The sequence below is a fragment of the Typopeltis vanoorti genome, chromosome 6 (assembly GCF_054136105.1).
Source record: "Typopeltis vanoorti isolate ZY-2024b chromosome 6, IOZ_Tvanoo_1.0, whole genome shotgun sequence".
Taxonomy (NCBI): domain Eukaryota; kingdom Metazoa; phylum Arthropoda; class Arachnida; order Uropygi; family Thelyphonidae; genus Typopeltis; species Typopeltis vanoorti.
The window spans coordinates 42,454,185-42,476,193 of record NC_143554.1 but is presented as its reverse complement, the minus strand read 5'-3'; the positions used below and the strand labels follow the sequence as shown (position 1 = coordinate 42,476,193).

General features: G+C 35.5%; 1 protein-coding gene across 4 annotated transcripts in view; it reads left to right on the top strand.

Moving 5' to 3' along the window:
* The window catches only part of LOC150105407 (sorting nexin-13-like), a 599,079-nt gene that overhangs the window by 415,888 nt on the left and 161,182 nt on the right, over window positions 1–22,009 (top strand). For all 4 annotated transcript variants that reach the window (XM_090394133.1, XM_090394134.1, XM_090394132.1 and 1 more), the window contains one exon: window positions 10,973–11,171. In XM_090394133.1, coding sequence (XP_090250259.1) covers window positions 10,973–11,171 — 199 coding nt within the window. The remainder of the gene's footprint in view (window positions 1–10,972; window positions 11,172–22,009) is intronic.

Here is a 22,009-nt window from a genome sequence, read left to right as displayed (position 1 = left end):
TATCACTAAACTCCAAACCAAACCAGAGTAATTTTAATTTATAGATATGAGATTTGAGTTAGAAATGAAGCAAGTAATCAAAGACTAGTGAGTACAGATATAAGAGTTCTGAGAAAAATTAAGGAACTGAGCAGATGACATCAGTGGCAGAATCATATTAAAAATGAAGATTTTAGGAAGGCATTTGACATTGTTAGCATTCAAGAATGCATTAAAGAGCAGATCTGGTGTGATATGGGCATTTAAACAGAATGGGAGAGGAAAAGTTAGAAACCTGGTTTTGATGCCAAGATGGTAGGGAAAAGACCCAGAGGAAGACCAGATATTAGGTGGAATTGCCTTCAGAAGTGCTCTAGAAGACAAAATTTTATAAGATCTGAGTATTATGGCTTACACATGTAACAAAAATTATATAGAATTAATTTAAAAACTCCAATATATTTCATCTCCAACATTACGTGGGCATTGTCAGGGTGATAGACCGTTAACTACATTCAAAAGTAATCAAAATAAGTCATAATATATGAATGATTTATAATTCATTATTTTGATTACTCTTTTGAGTATAATTAATAGTCTTTCTCCCTGATGTCCATGTAATGTTGGATGAAATATATCGGTTCTATATAATTTTTGTGTAAGCTGTGAAACTTCCTTTAATAAGGCTAGTGCACATGTTCCATTAAAGCTATTAATGACAGTATGGGAGTCCAAATAACAGACTAATTTGGAGGAAAATTTTAATAGGAGATTAGTAATAATGTAAAGTTAATTGTGTACTACTGTCATAATATTCTGTACAGCCCTTGTTATGTGCATATCACTAAATTGAATATAATGATGAATATGTTTGTCTCATACACTTAATTGCATCATTCCTAATTCCAAATGATGTCTCCAAAATTTGAGACATAGATTCCAGGAGTGAATGTAATCAAAGGCACTTTGAAGTGCTACTAGATTTATGTCTGAAGTAAAGAAAGGAGCAGAGTTATTGCAACAATAATAATGTCATTAAGGTCAATAGTAATAAGGAAATAATCCTCCCACTGTTAAGATCTGTATATGCAGACAAACTGTGATTAATAGAAGAAATGAATATTCAAAGTGTTGGTTCTCATCAGAGACCAGGCTGAAACTGAAGAGGGCAAAAGCTCCCCTGTTTAATACTACTGTAATCTTAGGTTTCTGCTTGATCTCTAATAAGAACCAGCAGTTTGAAACGGTTATGAAATAGACAATATATAACATTCTTCTCTATCTCATACAGAAAACTATTCCCATTCCTTATCTGTGGTACATCTGAAAAAATATTTCAAGTTCCTCACAAATATAATCTCCTTGGATCTTTTAAACAACAGATCTAAATAGCAACTTTTATCCATTTTCCTGAAGAGAAATTTCATTCACTAAAACATCCAGGTTCATATAAAGTTTTGCACCTGCAACTACATTTGCTATCTGGGTTTATGGCAAATCAGAACTGGCAGATTGCACGCTGTTTACTCCACTGCACTCAGTGGAGTATTTAAGTATTTCCCGCCCCTAGGCACACAGAAAGTGCCGATCCTCATATTTAATGAACATGTTTATTTACATGCATAACCTATTTATATCCTATAATAATAAATTTAGTTTAATCCTTTATCCAAGTGTGTGCAAACAAAGTTTGCACCTGAAAGTATCTTCAGGACTGGGGTAAAGTGGTACAACACTAAGCAACTCCTTTCAAAGGTGGAGCAAGCTACCAACACTCCTATCTCAGTATCTCCCATAATGCAAAACACATCTCCTTGCGGATATGTATAATGTTATGCATTAAGGGAAGGGCCACTAACCAGACTAGTTTCTACCTTTATTGAGGTCTCTTCAGTGGGAGCCAGGCCCAAGTGGAGATACCAAGGCAGAAGCATTAGCAAGGTCATCTCCTCCTATAGGAGCTGCCAAACGGTGTGCCACCTTTTTATTAAATTCCTCTGGATTTAGAGAAAGATGTTGAAAGTTTATTTTTCACTTGGTCAGACTATAATAAATTTAGTTTAATCCTTTATCCAAGTGTGTGCACACAAAGTTTGTCCCTGAAAGTATCTTCAGGACTGGGGTAAAGTGGTACAACACCGGGCAACTCCTTGCAAAGGTGAAGAGAGCTACCAACACTCCTATCTCAGTATCTCCCATAATGCAAAATACATCTCCTTGCAGATATGTATAATGTTATGCATTAATAAAGGATTAAACTAAATTTATTATAGTCTGACCAAGTGAAAAATAAACTTTCAACATCTTTCTCTAAATCCAGAGTAATTTAATAAAAAGGTGGCACACCGTTTGGCAGCTCCTATAGGAGGAGATGACCTTGCTAATGCTTCTGCCTAGTATTGCCACTTGGGCCTGGCTCCCACTGAAGAGACCTCAATAAAGGTCGAAACTAGTCTGGGTAGTGGCCCTTCCCTTAATGCATAACATTATACATATCCGCAAGCAGTGGTGCACTCAGGATTTAATTTGGGGGGGGGGGGGGGCAAGTTGAGTAGACGTTTTGCGAATACAGACTACACATCGCATACAACCTGTAACTGAGCATCTGCAGTGATCTCTAATTCATAAGTAGCACACAACATAAATAAAAAAAATGAATTTTAATTAGGAAAATATTTTTGGAAATTTTTCTAGTGTTTTTTCCTTTTCTTTGGGGGGTGCCCAGGCCCCTTCCCCCCCCCCCCTCTGGGTGCACCACTATCCGCAAGGAGATGTGTTTTGCATTATGGGAGATACTGAGATAGGAGTGTTGGTAGCTTGCTCCACCTTTGCAAGGAGTTGCCTGGTGTTGTACCACTTTACCCCAGTCCTGAAGATACTTTCAGGCATAAACTTAAAGATAAAGGATTAAACTAAATTTATTATAGTCTGACCAAGTGAAAAATAAACTTTCAATATTTATATCCTAAATTCGTAATATAAATATACACCTGGTCGTCGACTTATGACCATCCGCACTTACTACCACAAAAAAAAAATTTATTTAATTAATAATAAATCAGGCAGCTGCGTGTATGATAACTATGGGATACAATAGTTATCGTATGATAACTATGGGATACAATAGTTATCGTACGATAACTATCTCTCGCATGCACTCAGCTGCTTTCAAGCATCTGTTGCATGTGGTGTATTAATTAAAATTCTACTGAAATACTGCCCATAAAATGTCTAGTAAAAGGAAAATGCCTTCTTCTACAGATACGCAAGCTAAGAAGTCAAGAAAACTATTGATTTAGAGTGTAAAATGAAAGTTATCCAGAAGTATGAAGGCGGAAAGAAAGTGAATATGATAGCATGTGACTTGAAGTTATCACATTCCACGGTATTGACGATACTTAAGGACAAAGAAAGAATTTGGGAAGCTGTGAAAAGTTCCGCACCTATGAAGTCTACAATTTTAACCAAACAATGACAGGGACCCATCCATGAAATGGAGAAATTGTTGTTTATGTGGATGGAAGATTTAATACAGAAAAATTCACCTGAGCCTTTGCACAGTGCAAGCGAAGGCTAGAAGTCTGTTTCAGAGTTTAAAATCACATGCCGGAGACGATTACGAAGAGGCTAGTACTGGATGGTTTAAGCGTTTTAAAAAAAGATTTACTTTGCATAATGTACGTGTCACAGGAGAAGCAGGAAGGGCAAATGAAGATGTAGCCCAAAAATTCGTTGATAGTTTTGGCTCTTTAATCAAAGAAGAAGGTTATCTACCGGAACAAATATTTAACGTAGATGAAACTGGCTTGCAATGGAAACGTATGCCTAATCGTACGTACATACACCAAGAAGCAAAAAGGATGCCAGGATTTAAAGTTTAAGGATCGATTGACTTTGTTGCTTGGTGGGATTGCCTCGGGTTTTAAGCTGAAGCCTTTTCTCATTTATTGTTCAGAAAACCCTCGTGCATTTAAGCACATCAACAAGCACACACACACACTGCCCGTTTACTACCATTCAAACCCTAAACTTGGATGACTCAAGCACTGGTCGAAGACTGGTTCATGAACTACTTTATTCCCCAGGCTCATGAATATTGTGCGGAGAGAGATATCCCTTTCAAGATTTTATTGATTATGGACAATGCCCCTGGCCACCCTCCTCATCTGGACGACCTTCAACATGATCTTAGAGTGGTTTTTATGCCATCTAACACAACCGCTCTCGTTCAACCCATGGATCAGGGTGCTATTTCAGCATTCAAGGCTCACTACCTCAGAACGACATTCGCACAAGCCATCGAAGCGATAGATTCTGATGCTGATTTATCTTTGCGAGACTTTTGGAAGCAGTACAACATTCTTCAGTGTATCAAGAATATTTCAACCGCATGGGAATGTGTAACAAAGAATTGTATGTCGGGAATTTGGAAAAATTGTCTAAAATGTTATGTGAATACATTAGAAGGATTTGAAAAAGGAGAGGAACTGGAAGTGATTACAGAAAAAAATAGTTAAACTTGCAAAAAATTTTAAATTATAATGTGAAATAGAAGACGTAGAGGAGTTGCTAGATTGTGAAATAAAAGAACTTTCGGATGAAGAGTGGATTGAATTGGAAGCACAGAGAGTGTCAGAAGAAAAAGCGAGAGAGGAAGAAGAGGAGCCAGAAAAGAAATTCACTGCAAAGAGTTTATCAGATTCTTTTTCACAACTGAATAAAGCTCTCGCCAGTTTTGAAGCAATAGACCCTAATGTCGAACGAAAGCTTGAACGTATCATTCAAGATACTGTGCGTTGTTATAGTGAGATATATATATATGAAGAAAAAAGAAACAAACTGTTCAAACAAGCTCAGCATGTTTTTCATCAAGAGAATATCTCCTACCTCAACCCAAGAACATGACCCTGACGATCCACAACCCAGCACAAGCAAAGATTAAAAATTGATTTTTGTAAATTTCATTTGTATTAATTTTTACATTAATTTAGATTGTACTTTTGTGTTTACGGTACAGTATGTACAGTATTATTTTTCACATTATGTGAAAATAATACTGTACATACGGTGACATGAAAACGGGAGAAAAAGATATCCTTGAAGTATGGAGTAATTACTTTGAAAAACTGCTAAATGAAACAAGCAGTGATGACAGCACAGTGATAAAAAAACACTGACCAGGCATGCAGTCAGGAATACATATCCATACTTGAAGTAGAAAAGGCCATCAAGGGCTTGAAATGTGGAAAGGCAGCAGGAGTAGATGATATTCGACCAGAAATGCTGAAGTATGGTGGTATAAGAGTCTTACAGTGGCTGCACTGCATAGTTCAGAAAGCCTGGGCAGAGGAACGAATTCCCGATGACTGGAGTAGAGCTCTCATAGTACCCATATATAAAAAGGGAAATAAAACTGAATGTGAGAATTACAGAGGTATTTCCCTACTGAGTGTTCCTGGCAAGATCTATGCAAGTATACTTGAGAAACGGTTGAGAAGAATTGTGGAAGAAAAGCTTGGTGAAGAACAAGCTGGATTCAGGAAAAATAGAGGCTGTCAGGATCAGATCTTCACTTTACGACAAATAGTCGAGAAAGCATGGGAATACAACAAAGATTTAAGTTTTGTCGATTTGGAAAAGGCATATGACAAGGTGCCAAGAGAGAAGCTATTCAATACGCTGCAGTTATATGGTGTGAATGGGGCATTATATCAAGCAGTACTTAGTCTTTATTTGAGTTGTAAGTCAGCAGTTAGAATTGAAGGAAGTACAGGAAGATAGTTTAATGTTAAATCTGGTGTGGGACTAGGATGTACATTATCCCCTCTATTATTCATTATCTATATGGATCACATTATGAAGGAATGTGGTATTAAACCTGATATCAAAATTGGAGATGTTAATGTCAGCTCTTTGCTTTATGTGGATGATGTTATACTTCTAAATAAATCCGCTACAAGTCTGCAAGATTCTCTGACTAAATTGAATAGCTGTTGTAATAGATATGGTATGACGGTCAGCAATAAAAAGACAAAGACATTGAAATTAGGCAGAATCATTGAAAATGTCAACTGTGTTGTGAATGGAGAACCTGTGGAACAAGTAAAACAATTCAGGTACTTAGGCACGATTTTTACTGAAGATGGCAAATTAAATATAGAAATAGACAACAGAATCAGCAAAGCTGGTATGGTGGGAAGTCAATTGAATAAATTCATATGGAATAAGAAAGAAATTAGTCGGAACACTAAATTAGCTGTATACAAGACAGTGTTCAAACCAGTTTTAACTTATGGATCTGAGAGCTGGGTCAGAAGTAAAACACTTGACCAAAGACTAGAGACCGCAGATATGAGAGTCCTGAGAAAGATTAGAGGCGTGAACAGATGGCATCAATGGCAATATCATATTAAAAATGAGGATATTGGGAAAGAACTTGATATTGTCAGCATCCAGGAATGTGTTAGCAGAGCTAATCTCAGGTGGTATAGTCACTTAAATAGAATGGGAGAGGAAAGATTAGCAAAACAAGTGTTCTTTGCCAGGTTGGCAGGAAAACGACCCAGATTAAGACCAAGATATAGGTAGATTGATACGGTACAAAGTGCCTTAGACGATAGAAATATAAGATCTGATAATGTTGGAGTCTTGACAAGTAACAGACTGATTTGGAGGAAAATTGTAGATAGGAAGTTAGTAATGATGTAATTTTTTCATGTAGTACTGTCATATCCTGTACATCCCTTGAGGGTACATGGCAGAAGGAATTTGATGATGATGATGATAAATTTAAAAGATTATAAAAATAAATTATAAAGATGATAAAAAGATTAGAAAGGTTAAAGAATACTGTTAATAAATATATGGCCGATATACGACCAGATCGATTTACGATCTGTCAGCCAGAACGGAAGTTGGTTGATAGTCGACGATCAAGTGTATATATATATATATTATGACTCACCCAAAATGTCCTAGAATATTCTATGTCTTGCCGCTCTCTTGCAAAGGTATTTATCACGTATTTGTAGTCCAGTGCCCTTGTAATATCACTCTCAGTTTGTAGAACTGCCAAGTTGCTGAGCCTTTCTTCTATCATAGTTGTTCTATGGTAGTCATTCAACCTTTTGAAGGCAGAAAACGATCTTCCAGCTGAGCAATTTGTTGCCATCCTACACAGAAAAATCTTAACAGCAGTGTCCAGATTGGGATATATACACTGTAGGGCTTCCTGCCGAATTTTCTGTGAAAGTTGTAGGAATGTATTTATTTCTAGACCAGATTTCAGGTGCATTCTGAAGTGCAGACATTCATTTACAAATTCAGCTTCAATATCAGTCGAAAAGTGTTCTTGAAGTTGTTGTTTTGCCCCTTTTATGATGTCCTTTTCACATATCACATGTATTGTTGTGAGAAACCAGAACTCCTCCAAGAGGTTTTCATACGACACTTTTCTTCGATTCACTTCAAATGAGAGACTGCAAAATTGTGTCATAAGTATCAGTTTTGAAACTGACTGATGGATTGTACTTGTCTTAATTTTCATTACTTTCATCTGCGCTGTCATCAAAAAACCTGGTGGGCTTTTTCTTCCTCGTATAAGTCAACTCCACTAAGTTTCTTGCCCTGTTCTTCATAAGATTTATAGAGTAACTCTAGTTCTTTGAAATATTCTTCGAGAGACCCGTACAGTTCACACACAGTTCCTATATCAATGTTTAAACTTTATAATTTCTTGCTTGTGGCATTCATTCTTGCGAGAATATCACCCCATAGGCAGGTCATGATCCCAACCTCCAGTGACTGAAGTTGCCATAGAATCCCACTTGCTTTCGCGTAACTTTCTTCTGGATGGTGTCATTTTCAATATCGGACAAAGTACAAATTATTTCCTTCCATCCCTCACAAAGACTCCAACAGGCATCATCACGAGCTGACCAACGAGTAGGCGAAGGACGTTTGATTATTACTTTTGCAGAAGTTTCCAGGTGCTTTCTTAGAACACTCCACTGATGTGTTGAAGATGTGAAAAATACGTACAGTTTTTGAAGGACATCAAAAAATGCGGAAGAGTACTGACAGGATTTGGCAGCGCAAGTACCAGTTAGAGGCAGAGAATGTCCAGTGCACGGTGTGAATTCTGCCAATGGATTTATTTCAAGAATTCTTGCTTGAAGTCCTGTGTACTTGCATGAGTTGTTACTAGCATTATCATATGCCTTCCCTCTGCAATTTGCTACATCAATTCCAAGCTTGTTTAGTGAAGTCAAAACCGCCTCTTGTAACTCTTCGGATTTGTGACTTATGTTAGGAATGAAATGCAAGAAACGCTCCACAGGAGTTCCATGTTCTTTCACATATCATACAATGAAGAACAGCTGATCAACATGAGACAAGTTTGGTGTTGAGTCGACACTTATGGAATAGCTCTTAGCTATTTTAAGTTCTTCTATAATAAATTTCATTACTTTCTCGCCCATTATTTTAATAAATTCCTCATACGTGGTAAAGGAAAGATAGGAAACGAAACCTTTTCCTTTTTTTCCTGCTTTTGGCAATGTGCTCAACAAGAAAGGGATCAAATTCACTAATTAACTCTAGACACATCATTACATTTCCATTATGTACAGAATGCTGAGTTATTTGTAAGTCAATTCTACCTGCAAGATTTGCTCTTTGTTTTAGAGCTATCAGGCAATTCATATGACTAGTTACTTGATGACTCACTCGTGCTTCTACATTTTTCCAGTCATTAAATCCACTGACAAAGAGACTATCGTCAGCTCCCCCCTCCACCAAAAAGGCGACAAGGTGCACAGAAGATCTTTCCGCTACTAGGAGAGTAAACAAGTGAATCTGTTTGTTTGTTTTTTTTTGCCATTAGTCAGATTTCTCTCAATGAGTTTCTTAGAAGCATGTCTTACTTTGTCAGGATAAGCTCTTTGTGATTTTGAAAGATCACTGTCTAAATTTTGTGGAAACCTGTTAACTGCGATGTACTCGCGTGTTACGTCATTTTGAATCCACTCAACTGGGTCATTACGCACTATCACTTGTGCTACCAAGTTGTTGGGATTTGTTGTAGGCACGTCACTTGAAACAGATTCAATTTCCGTCTCCTCAACCACTTTTTGTTCTTTTTCCAAATCACAATTACTATTAGCAGATACCGATGCAAAAAAACTGTCCAGTTTTCTTGTCTTTGATACTACTTTCATTAATTTTCGCTTCCTTTTCTTTTTTCCTCTTCTTATACTCACTACCACTAAGTCGCTTTCTACCGTCACTCTTGTTTTAAAATTTAAATAGTAATTTAAAACACACAGGAAGTATCGAAATGGTTACACAATTTATAAACTTTTTAAAAGCAAAACAATAAAACAGTATTACCTCCAATCTGATGACAACATTTGACAAGGCCACTGAAAACTCTAAAAATAATTTCAGATTTAGCACGTCTTAACTGCCACAAAGACATCAGGATACTGAACAAAAGAGTTGAAGGAAGTCAACAATTAACAATCTTAATTTGAATTCGAAATAATAAAGATGGAAAAGTTGTTACAGCTAGTAAGAATAATTAAACGTGTGGACAGACTTATGTGTTCGTTGAACATGTTGTTTATTTTTTAACGGTATATATTAGAACACAGAAACTAAGTAAATAATTAATTTATTAACTTAAATTAATTATTTACTTAGTTTCTGTGTTCTAATATATACCGTTAAAAAATAAACAACAAATAGTAAGAATAATATCGACACAAAATTAATTAGCATCAATCTCTCCCGACAGCGATCCCTATTATCTTTGTGTCAAGTTAATGACAACAATACGTAGCTTTCCATGCACGTGTCTCGGTCTGTATAGTTATGCAGAATCTGATTACATGCCAACATGCTTACAGACTAAACTTACAATGAGGAAAAGAAAAATATTTCTCTACTTGTGAGTAGATGTGGCATATAAAGAACATGTTATAATTACAAAAATGAGAGCCTGGAAATTTCCGCTGCCCCTCAAAATTTGCCACTCTAGGCCCAGGCTTGTACCTGAATATGCCACTGACTACACTAGATTAAAAAGAATATTGTTGTGCTGCATCAAAGTAGCTACAAGTCTGAGAGACTGTTTTTGAATTCAGCATTAAGAGTGAAGCATGCCTTAATCTCAGCAGTGTGACTACATTAATTGGTTTGCTAAAGATATGGGAGACAGAAGACTGCTGCCTTTAACTTAAATCACTGATTAAAATTCCTTATCCTACTCTGGGAGATAGATATGATAGGATGTTAGTTGTTTTTTTTTTCTCTCGGTTACAAATTGAATGATCTCCAAAACTACCTGATTGAATGCTCTGTGTTCAAAACTGGAAATTTGAAAGGTGGTTTGAAATTTTACAAAATATTAGCAGCATTAAGCTGCTAATATTTTGCTGAATATATATTTTTTTCTTTTGATCTTGTTAATCCCATGAAGCATACTATAAACAAATAATTGTGTACATAATGCAATTCGCAGCTCACTAAATGCCACAAAGTTGTCCAACATTACCATGTTGGACAACTTTGTAATTTGGTTTGGACATTTGTTGCCTATCATTTTCTTGTGTTTTTATTAATGAATAATATTCGTTAAATATTATCTGATATGAGTATAATCTCTTATCAGAGTTATTGTACTTCTGGTTGTATGATGACCAGTGTTTCCTCTGAACCATCAATTGCACTGTCATGCAGCAGTCCTTCATGTGCTGTGCAGTTACTATTGTAGTATACCCTCAGCATTACCTAACATTCTGATGCATGAATAGAAAGAATTTCGTTGTGTGTGTGTGGGGGGGAGGGAGCATTGGTGGTGATATTTACAGTTATATATTAAATGAACAGGAAAATTTCAATATGAATTGTATCAGTGCTTTTGTTGCAACTATCTTATAGTTTTCCTGAGACTAACTACGCTACAACTTCTCTTTTATATCACCTTCATTAGTATGATACTGTTAATGTCTCTTCTGTGGATGAAGATGATGAGGATGATGGCGTTCTTTTTTACACTTCAGAGCAGAATAAAACAACATCACATCCACCATCTCCTGTGCCTCTACCATCACCTCAAGTAGAACCTGCATCTCCAAATTCAGAAGAAACTCTGGAAGGAAGTCTCATTTCTGCTCACATATATAACATAGGTTAGTAACTTATTTTTATTCTTTTACATTTAGTGGAAATTTATTTTCATGTGCATTAGCTTCTGATTTAAGTTTTATGAAAATCTGTATTGAGTGACCGAGCAGCAAGTAAACAGAAAGTTGTGAAAATAAGCAAGCATGTTTTAATATTTGCTTTTGACATTACTTTGCCTCGGGTTCATTGCAAGGCTATTCAAGTACTGCACTATTACTCTTGCAGAAAATTTACTAATGACCATTTTTTTGTTTTCATTCTCATGGCAGTATCTCATTTGAGATTCTAAACTCTCAGTGAACATATCTTAATTTTTATTTTAAACATAAAGCATTAAGTTTATTGGTATGTAGCTCTTGGCTTGCAAATTGAAAATATTCTGACTATCACCGAGGAGAACCCCTAAGTTTGGAATAGTATTATCAGGTAATTAAACCTTAAAAATGAACTTTCATTAGATTCTCTTTCATTATCAAATGGAATATATATCTGCCTTTAATTATAGTCAGCTTATAGGACCACAGGAACAGTTTGCTGTAGTGAATTTCTCTTAGCATAATATAGCACCGTGAGACTTACAGTACTATGTTAGAGTGAATGAGTTTTCTGTAGCATTGTTTGTAATAGTGAGTCATCTGCATATATGTTATTCTTTTTATTCCTGCATTGGGACTTCTATTCTAATAGGAATACAATGCACATTATAATATCTGTCAAAAGAACTCTGATAATATGGACTTTTTTTTTTTGTAATTCATTACCTTATCAAACTATACTAAACTTGTCTGAACTTATGATCCTTATGCAAAATTTACCTGTTTATATTTCACTTATTTGGCCTTAATATTAGTATGGATATGAAGCATATGATAGAGTTGAAGAAATGTGGATAAGAAGTGCAAGTCATCAGTTATCTCTATTAAGAGGTGTGATAATCTTTCACATTCAGCAGAACACTTACTGGATTAACTGGAGCTCATAACTGTGTCTCAGAGTCAGCACATCCTAAGCAGGAAATACATTGTTCCTGACAGTATATACTGAATCTGTAATTTTAAATAGAGAGATAGACTAAACATATACAATACACACACATACACACATGCACGAACGTGAGGGTTGTTTGAAAAGTTTGGTAAATTTCCAATAAACAGCAACACAATTCGTTCATTCATACCCGTTTCAGCACTTATCATCTTTTTCATGACCACTGGCAAAATTTTAGCCACATGCGCCGCGTAGTTCTTGTTTGGCAAACATTTAAAATGACCGTGTTAACATTTTTAATAAAAGTAGAGAAAAACGAGTTTCATGCAGTGATAAAACACTTTTATTAGAAGAAGAAAGATAAATTTTTTTTTCTTCTGCAAACCGGGTATTTTCTCATGAATTTTTTCGTCTAGTCTGGTTAAAAGATCAGAATGATATTCCCTGGTTATTGTTTTACCCTTTTCAAGATAATTAATAAACAAAATGCCTTTAGCATCTCAAAACACCGATGCCATGACCTTTCCTGCTGATAGAACCGACTTTGTCTTCTTTGGCTCTGAACAACTGGCTTCTGTCTACTGCTTTGACTGCTGTTTGGATTTTGGTGTGTGTAATGGTGAATCCAAGTCTCATCCATAGTAATAAATCAATGCAAAAAATCAGTTTTATTCTTGTTAAAATGCTGCAAGCATTGGAGTTCTGATTTTTCTATCCTTGCACACAACCTCACCACATGGGCTGTGTAGATCAAAGCCTAGTTAGGTGCAATTCATGGGGACTCTGCACCAGCATTAAAGGCTATTTATTTTTGGATAAATGAGTTTAAACATGGTTGTAAGTCCATCGAAGATGAAACTCACTCCGGACACCCAACTGAAGTCACTACAAAGGAAATGATTGATAAAATCCATTATATATTTATGGAAGACCACCGGTGATTTTTCCAAAAAAAATGTGTTCAACTAATTTTTTACCAAACTTTTCAAACAACCCTCGTATATATATATATATGTATATATATACACATATATACACGAAGGTTGTTTGAAAAAAAAAAAAAATTATATATATATATATATATATATATATATTATCGTTCATATTTACTCGGTAGATAATGTTGTAAAAAATTAGTTTGAATGACTGTATACTGAGAATGAAAAAGAAAAAACATTAAACCTTATTCTTTTTCATTCTCGGTATATAGTCATTCAAACTAATTATATATATATATATATATATATATACACATATTATTATTTCTAGTCTGTTTATTGTATAATTTATAGGGGGTTTTTTTTGTTTTTTTTGTTAATGATAGGACAAAATAAGAAAAACTCCTATATGGTTTTCATGGTTGTAATCTATTTACTGCATATAAATCAGCCAAGAAAAGTAAGCAAATGCAGATTTTTTTTTTTCCACTGCATTCAGATTATCATGTTTTCTGCTGTTTCCAATGGGGTTTGGTTACGTCTTTCAATATGCCTTAATTTCACTTTTTTTATCTAGTCTAGTATAACCTGTTGTTCTTCTGATATATTTCTTCTGTATTAATTTATTTCTACTACAGTTATTTTTTTCTCATCTCCTTCTTGTATTGTCTGTGCTTCACATCCATATAATAATGTTGGTTGTGATAAAATCTTATACAGTCATAGTCTGCTTGTTTTTGGTGATTAATGTTAGTCTTAATGTTTTCTTTATTATTCTGTTCACTTTTAGAGAATTTATTTTATTAGAAATGTCTGTCTTCACGGTAACTTATTTCATAGCCCAAATAATTAAAATTATTGACATGGTCAATTATTTTGTCTATAATTTTGTTTCAGGTGGGCATTTTTCCTTTGAATGCCATAATTGTAATTTCTTTTTTCATTAAAGAAATAGCTTTATAAAATTCATTTAATGCTTAAAAAGCTCACCATTTGTTCAAAAATTAAGTCTTTTATATAATTTATTCCAGTTCTAGCTATAAATACCTTCACAGAATGTCTCTAGGTACTGCACTTGTACAGTTTTGATTTTTTTTAAAAAATGACAAAAATCTTTTAAAAACCATGATATTTTAATGGTGCATGATGTCATTATTATCTTCAAACTTCCATGGAGTTAAAGAATCATCATGGCGGTCCCTCTGCCATACACACAGCTCATCATACTGTGTCTTAAATGCTTTCATATTCCAATCATTCACCTCCTCTCCATGTCAAAAACCTGCATTATACTCCTTTGCTCATACCCTCCTTATCCAGCTTTCCTGGGTTCAACTTTTGTTCTCCCCCATCTCCCACCATTCTATCAAATACCTTTTCAACATCAATCTGATAAGAACTCCTTACCAGCTTATACATCGCTATCAAGTCACCCTCTTCCTCCTATCTACTAAGCTCTGTATATTGCATCTCCTCAACCTGGCCTGGTTGGCTGAATGGTTAGCGTATCTGCTCTCCAGCCGAAAGGCTGCGAGTTTGAATCCCTCCATGGGCATGGATGTTTGTGATTGTCTGTGAAAATATTAGTGGTGGTAGATGGCATTGGTGTAGAGGATGATGGTAGTTGTGGTTCATTGTAGTTTGTAGATTGAGTGGTGGAGACAGAGAGTTGTGGATTGGGTGCCCTCCCTTGATGAGTCTTTAGACTTCCTGGTGCTGTCATGTAATAATAACTTTTCTTCATATTCAGCATTCCGGAGACCAGAAACCACCTTAGTCAATTGCCTCTGGATCCTTTGCAATATATCCTCATCTTTTTTGAAAATTAGTTGATCATTTGTACACAATTATTCGTACTTGGCCTGATCAAAGTCTTATACACTGGAACCATAACATTCTTACTTCTACTCATCAATGTCCTCCACATTCATTGCCATAATCCTCTGCTGCCCTCACAGTGTTAGTAATGTGTCCTCTAAATTTTAGATCCTCATCAACTTTCAGCAACAGATCTCTTATTTCTTTCATCTCCTCTAATATATCTCCAGGTTAAATATCCTTAAAACAGACCCTTGAGGCACATCACTAGTGACCTTCTTGTGGGATATTGCTCTCCTGTGCACAACTTGCTAATAGTTATCAGATAGCCAGTCTCCAATCCTATGCACTAATCTATTAGAGCCCATTCATTCCAGTTTAACTGTTGACTTCATGTGCAGTCTATCAAAAGTGTTTGCAGAATATAAGTATACCACTCTGTGTGCATCTCTGTTGTCCAGTGCACTTGTCATATTATTGTAATAAGTAACCAGATAAATAAGATGTGATGCTCTTTCAGCATATCTCTGCTGTCCGTCAAAGAGAATAATACTGTTTGCGATGTAATTCTGCATTTTGGTTCTCACTAACCTCTTCAACATTTTAACCATAACACTGCCACACATATTGACATATAATTTATAGCTTGCGTTCTATCACCTCCTTTATGAAACAGATACAATCTTACCTTTCTTCCACTCCTTTAGAACTTCTCATGGTGTTAAGACTCATTAAACAAGAGTGACAGAGCAAAAGTCAACTCCCTTGCACATTCCCTCAAAATATGTGGTACTATATCTAATATACCTCTTGTTCCATCACAGTCAGTTTCTCCTCTTCCATTTCCACTGCACTCAAACTCTGCACAATGTTGCATTCACAAGGGTAAAATGCCTTTGTGAACTGCTCATTTAATATCTCACTATATGCTCTGCAGTGGTTATCTTTTTATCGTTTTCTCCACTAATGTCGTCCTTCCATAATCATTTTTTCTTCTGCTGATGACTTAGCAAAAGAACTAAAAGAACTCCCTCAAGTTTTTTTTTTTCATTTACATCAATCCCTCGATTAATGCATTCTTTAAAACAGGTGCATTAATCAAAAATGCACTAATTGAATATAATAACCTATGGAAAAAAGTATAATTCATTCCTCAAATTTTTTTTTTTGACCCTTAATTTTTTTATAAAAGAATTAGGATATTATAATTACAGCTATTTTGCCTGCTTCAGTTTAGGAGTACCCCTCCTAAACTGAAGCAGGCAAAATAGCTGTAATTATAATAGTTAAATAAAGAGGAGTAACATGGGAGTTTTCCCAGAAATAATATACATAGAATTAGGATATATCTCAGGGCCTAGTTAAAGGAAAGCCATGAAGCTGAAAGACAATAAAACATATTCAGAATATATAAATTTATTATTCTACTTCTTAACAAAGAATTGAGCTAACATAGTTTGGCAGGCATTCTGTTTCTTTTTTTTTTTTCATACAACTGATCATATGGTCGTATTACCTCTTCTACTACTTCTGCAATTTTACTGCTTCTCTCTCTCTCTCTCTTCATCAGGGTCATCCTTTAAGCATTGCTGCTTAAAAACTTCAATTGTACGAAAAATATTTTTAAATTGTTTCTGTGAAATCTCTTTGGACTTGTCAGTGATTACATTTTCTTCATATTCTTCAGGATCGTCCTGCTGTGCATCTAAATTTAGCAGGTCGGAATCACTCAATTTCTCAGAATGAGATTTAATTAACTTAGATTCATTTAAATTAACATATTGTTTCATTGAAGCCTTTGGCTCTTCATATATTTAGTAACTTAGATTTATTTGATAAGCTTTTCATTTGCACAATGTGGAAGAATGTGCTTCCAAATGGCTCGCATATTGCTAGCAGCAATTTTATTTGACTTTGCGACTTTATAACCAGGCTGAGATTTTTCTGATTTGGCCTGAAAAGTCCTGGGAGACATTCGCTTCCAAAAAAAGGCTGGTTTCATCGACAATAAATATTTGTTGGTCACAATAGTCCCCTTCCACAATTTTCTTCAAAATCTCTGGGTGAATGTAGCCACCTCCTTATCTGCATTTGCAGCTTCATCTGTGATTCGAACATTATGTAGGCTATTTCTCTTTTTGAAACACTCAAACTACCTAGCACTAGCGTGGAATTCTTCTTTTTCATGATTGATAGCCCTTCCTTTCAAGGTTGCAAAGAGACTTAATGCTTTTGATTCAATAAGGTCAGTGCTTAGCTGGATCTGTTTTAGGTTACAATCTTCGATCCATGTAGAAAGAAGTTTGTCTGATTCAATCATTATAATACTTTGATTTCGAGTGCATGCATGATGAACTTGAAGCAACCTTACCTTTCTCTTTGTATTCAGCAGTTTTGCTTAAAATTGCTCTTATAGTTGATTCACCCATTTTTGTGTTCTTGTCCTATCTTTCCCCTGGACTCACCTTATTCATTTTTCTTTATTATTTCAAGTTTTTCTTCCGATGAGATTACTTTTCAAATCTTTTTCACACTTCCACTTTTTTGCTCACTAATTCTTTTACTCATGATTAAGGTTGGAAAATACTTAAAATAAAAAAGTAAAGAAAACAATTGCAATGAAGGCACAAGATATGATCATCAAAATGCTATGCAATTGGCAGACGCCATAAATTTTGGCAGTAAATTTGGAACATAGTGTACATGGAAATAGTGTAGTATGCCATTAAAAAATAACTTTGTAAAATGTTTTAAATCTGTAACTAAATTATTTCATCCTGGTGAGTGATAAAATAGTTAGCCATAAAAATGTATGGATGGAAAATTTTTAAAATCTGTAACGTTTATTTTTAAGATGTACATAGGCACATTGATCGAATTTGGGTATAGAAAAAAAGAGTGACGCACTAATCAGAGGTGCATTAATCAATGGATTGCTGTATTTACAAAATGCTGCTCACACTGCACTTTTACTATTGTTACCAAGCAAGTCACCCTCCTTGCCTGTTCTCCTCATGGAACTGATTCACGTTAACATTTCTGGAATAAAACTATGTAGAAACAGAAATGAAATAGATAATTTACTGAATAAACTAAATATTTGCAACCTGACATTTTGCCAGCTTGAGCTGGCAAAATGTCAGTTAGCATTATCAAAGGCACATTGAATGTACACAATCAGCATAGTCTAAAAATTAAAATGAACTACACAGCAAGGACAGTCGTGTGTAGATGGCAACACTGGCACTCTCTTTGGTAATTTTTAGTGATTATTGCTGATGGACAGATAGGGCATTGTCCCAAAAGTTAAGTGAATTGATCCATTATTTATATTACAGTTGACTTGGTTCTGTAGCACATAAGCAAGCTTCTAGGAACAGTCTGTGATTTAAATCAGCATCTATGTAGCAACTTTGCCTTTTATATCTGATGAAATGATTTTTGTCTAAGGCATGTTGAGCGAGTCCATTTTTTTGGTTGTTCACATCAAATATATTTTTTTTTGTTTTCTTCCTTTTATGGTGGTTCATCCTAGTCTGTGCAAAACAGGGGATATTGTAGATACCTGGGAAGGAGAGAGGATCCCAGTAGTCCTTAATTTGTCTAAGGAAAGTGAAGACTTTTATTCTGTTCTGATTTTGTGTTGTTTCAGGAGTGAAACCAGTTTATTTATTGTATCTTTGATCAAGGGAAAGGATGCGGTGTATTTATAGTCTGGTTGGGAGGGGGGCTATCCTTTTTAAGTAACGAGGTTTTTTTTGTTGTAACCATTCTGTTCAGTGGCAATGTTCACATTGCCATTAACCACTATTTCATACCAAAGTAAGTGTAAGTATAGCTTGTTGTTCCAGATATAGTATAGTCCTGAGGATGAAATTTGCTCTTCCCGGAGGCTAAAGTTTTGAAAATACCAAATTTCTGGGCAGGGTGGTGATGTGAAGTGGCATGCAAGTAGCTGCCTGTGTGTGTGTGTGTGTGTGTGTGTGTGTGTGTGTGCGCGCGTGTGCGTGCGTGTGTGTGTGTGCGCGCGTCCGTGCGCGCTTCCAATGGACTGAACACATAGGGACCCACCTGGTTACCTTGTGTCTAAAGCATTCAAGAATCCCAGAGTCTCTTCTTCTTCAACAGCAAACATAATTTAGGAATGGATATTGTTGAGAATTGTAAAAAATTAAAAAAGAGCCTGTTGGCCATGTGGCCAAATGGCACAGATATTTCTATATACCTCAACAATACTTTGGGTTTTAGGGGGGGGGGGGGGACTGAATTAAGTGCCCATTTCAAAGGATTCCATGTATAACTTAACAAAGGAGGTCAAAGTGGGAAGCCCGTTGCTGCACTTGCAGTTTGTTTAAATAGCTGGCTATTCCATCTAAAATATCCTGATTTAAAGCAGTGATTAAAGAGTATGCAGTTTCTCATGCTAAGGCATTACTGAGCTATCTTCTTACTTCATTTTAAAAAAAAAATAAATAAATAAATAAAAAAAAATACATACATTGGCACATTATAAGCCAAAACTGAATGATCACTCTCACCAATTGGAGGCATAATGATCACCTCATTTATAGACACATTCTGAGATCCATCATATATTGATAAAGTAGTTATCTTTGAGTAATTGCATATTTTTCCCTCCATTCATCTGGTATGCTATTTCTCCTTCCAATCTATATCCCAGTAGCAGTATCTAGTTATGCATTCTGTCCTTTTAACCACTATTTCATACCAAATTGCCTTGAACTAATTGCTCATTCTACCACTGCTATTGGGGATTGCTACTCTAGTAGGATTTAATTCCTTTGTACTCATAAGCACTATTTCCTTGCCCTTCCTATCTCTCGTTTGTCCTCACTGAATATACTGATCATTTCTGTTCTTGTAACAGTATTCTTCTGTCATTCAGATCTTCCTAATGCCAATAATTTTTGGTCTTACTGCATATACCACAGTTCTGAGCATTCACTTTTATTTCTGATATTTCTGACATTAGTGTTATGTACATTAGCAGACCACTTAGGTAAGGGTCATTCAGATAATTCTTAAAACACACCAATTCAAATATGAAGCAAGAGTCGATTGCTCAACCAAATCATCCACATTTCCACAGTTTTTTGACATAGCTAGTCCTGCCCCCTTCTTTGGGTCATCCTAACAAATTATTAGTGTCATTCTCGGTCATTATACTCACACATTTGACTTCTTAATTTAATGTACACTTTTTTTGCACAACCATCCTGGCACATCTAGTTTTCCATTCTTATTCACATTCGCATTTCACTGACCAACAACTTCTCCAAGAATTTTACACCATATCCATTTTGGGTATGGTGTAAAAGTCACTCAGTCTGTTCGTCTCCTTTTAAGGCCACAATATCTTCTCTACTCCTCATAGTTCGCCTCAACTTTACATCATCTACAAACTGCTATATATATCCCCATTCAAATCTTACCCATTATCATCAACACATAAAGATTAAATAATAATGGCCCTAAAACACACCCCCCTGAGGAACACCACTAGTGACGTTCCTCTTCTGGGATATTGCTCCCCTCAGATACAACTTGCTGTGTCTGGGAGGGGAGCAACAACTCTGCCCCTGCGCTATCATTCATAGCATCTGCTCTAGTTTGACTATCTATTCTGAACTTTTGCTACCCTTACCAACCAAGTCACCCTCCTTGCTTATTCTTTGTATTCCTCATGGAATTGATTATTACCACCCCTCTTATGTTGCCTCCATAATGCCTTTTTTTTTTCCTGTATTGAATGCTTAATCTTTTCATTCATCCATTTCACACACCTACCTTATTTAACCTTCTGACTTTTGGAATACATTTAGACATTGCTTCTACTAGATAGTTCTTGAATATCATCCAAGCAGCACTGATCTCCTTTCCACCCAACTCCTCATCCTATGCTACTGCTCCAAGCTGTCTCCTGAGCTAATAATCACCAACCTTGTAGTTCCACTTAACCTTTTCCTCACAGAAGTCCTCACATAGTTGGCAACCACCCAGGAAATCACTTCATAGTCACCAACTGGAGGGAGATTTGACACCTCATTTATAATAACATCCTCTGATGAGATGATCAAATTCAAGACCTTCGATCCTCATGTGCCCTCTGTTATATACTATTTGAGTTAGTTGTCCCTCAGAAACTCAAGAACCTATTTTCTTTGCTTACTAAAATAAAGAGCCAAAATCCTTCATTTTGGCAATGCAAAAATTATAAAAATCAAGTCGATATTAAATCCAGCATTATTTCGAGCCGAATACAGAAACTATAAAAGTTTTGTATGATTTGACCAGAGAACTTAAGGGAATGCATTCGCTGGCATTTATGGATTGCCCTAGCCAGATCTTATAGGTGACACAGTCGTTATCGAGCGTCCATATATTCACCTTCTGTTGGTCCATTTTGATAAGGTTTCACTGGCCTGACAGCTGTTTCAAACTGGTTGGTTTTCGTCAGAGACCTTAAGAGAGCAAAAACTGTCTTTCAATACTAAGGAACTTGAAACGTCGGAGAGGTGTATTTTTCATAAGCAAACTCTGTTGGTGCGTAAAAGTATTTACTAAAATAAAGAGCCAAAAGGCTTCAGTTCAGCGATGCAAAAATTATAAAAATCAAGTGGATATTAAATCCAGCATTATTTCAAAAGCCGAATCCAGAAACTTCATAAGAAACCTCAAAGTTCATACGAAACTTTTATAGTTTCTATATTCGGTTTCGAAATAATGCAAAAAACTTTTAAAGACTTTTGCTAGCCAGTTGTTAAATTGAACTTGCCAAGAATTTATATTCTTGTTTAATGCTTTATCCAATGTTTAGAATTATGAGATACTAAAGCAACCAGTGTGAAGTCTCAACCTCTATATAGTAGTGTGAAGTCTCAACCTCTATAAAGTAGCCTAGTCCTGACGTGCACCACAAACTTTGTTGCTTACATTTGTATAAAGGATAAACAAGAATATAATTTATTGAAAAGTAAGTTAAATTTAATTTGCAACCAAGTGAAAATCATTTCTACAAAAATTTTAGATCTAGAGTATTTTAATAATAAGTTGGTACACCTCTTTTCTACTTGTACATG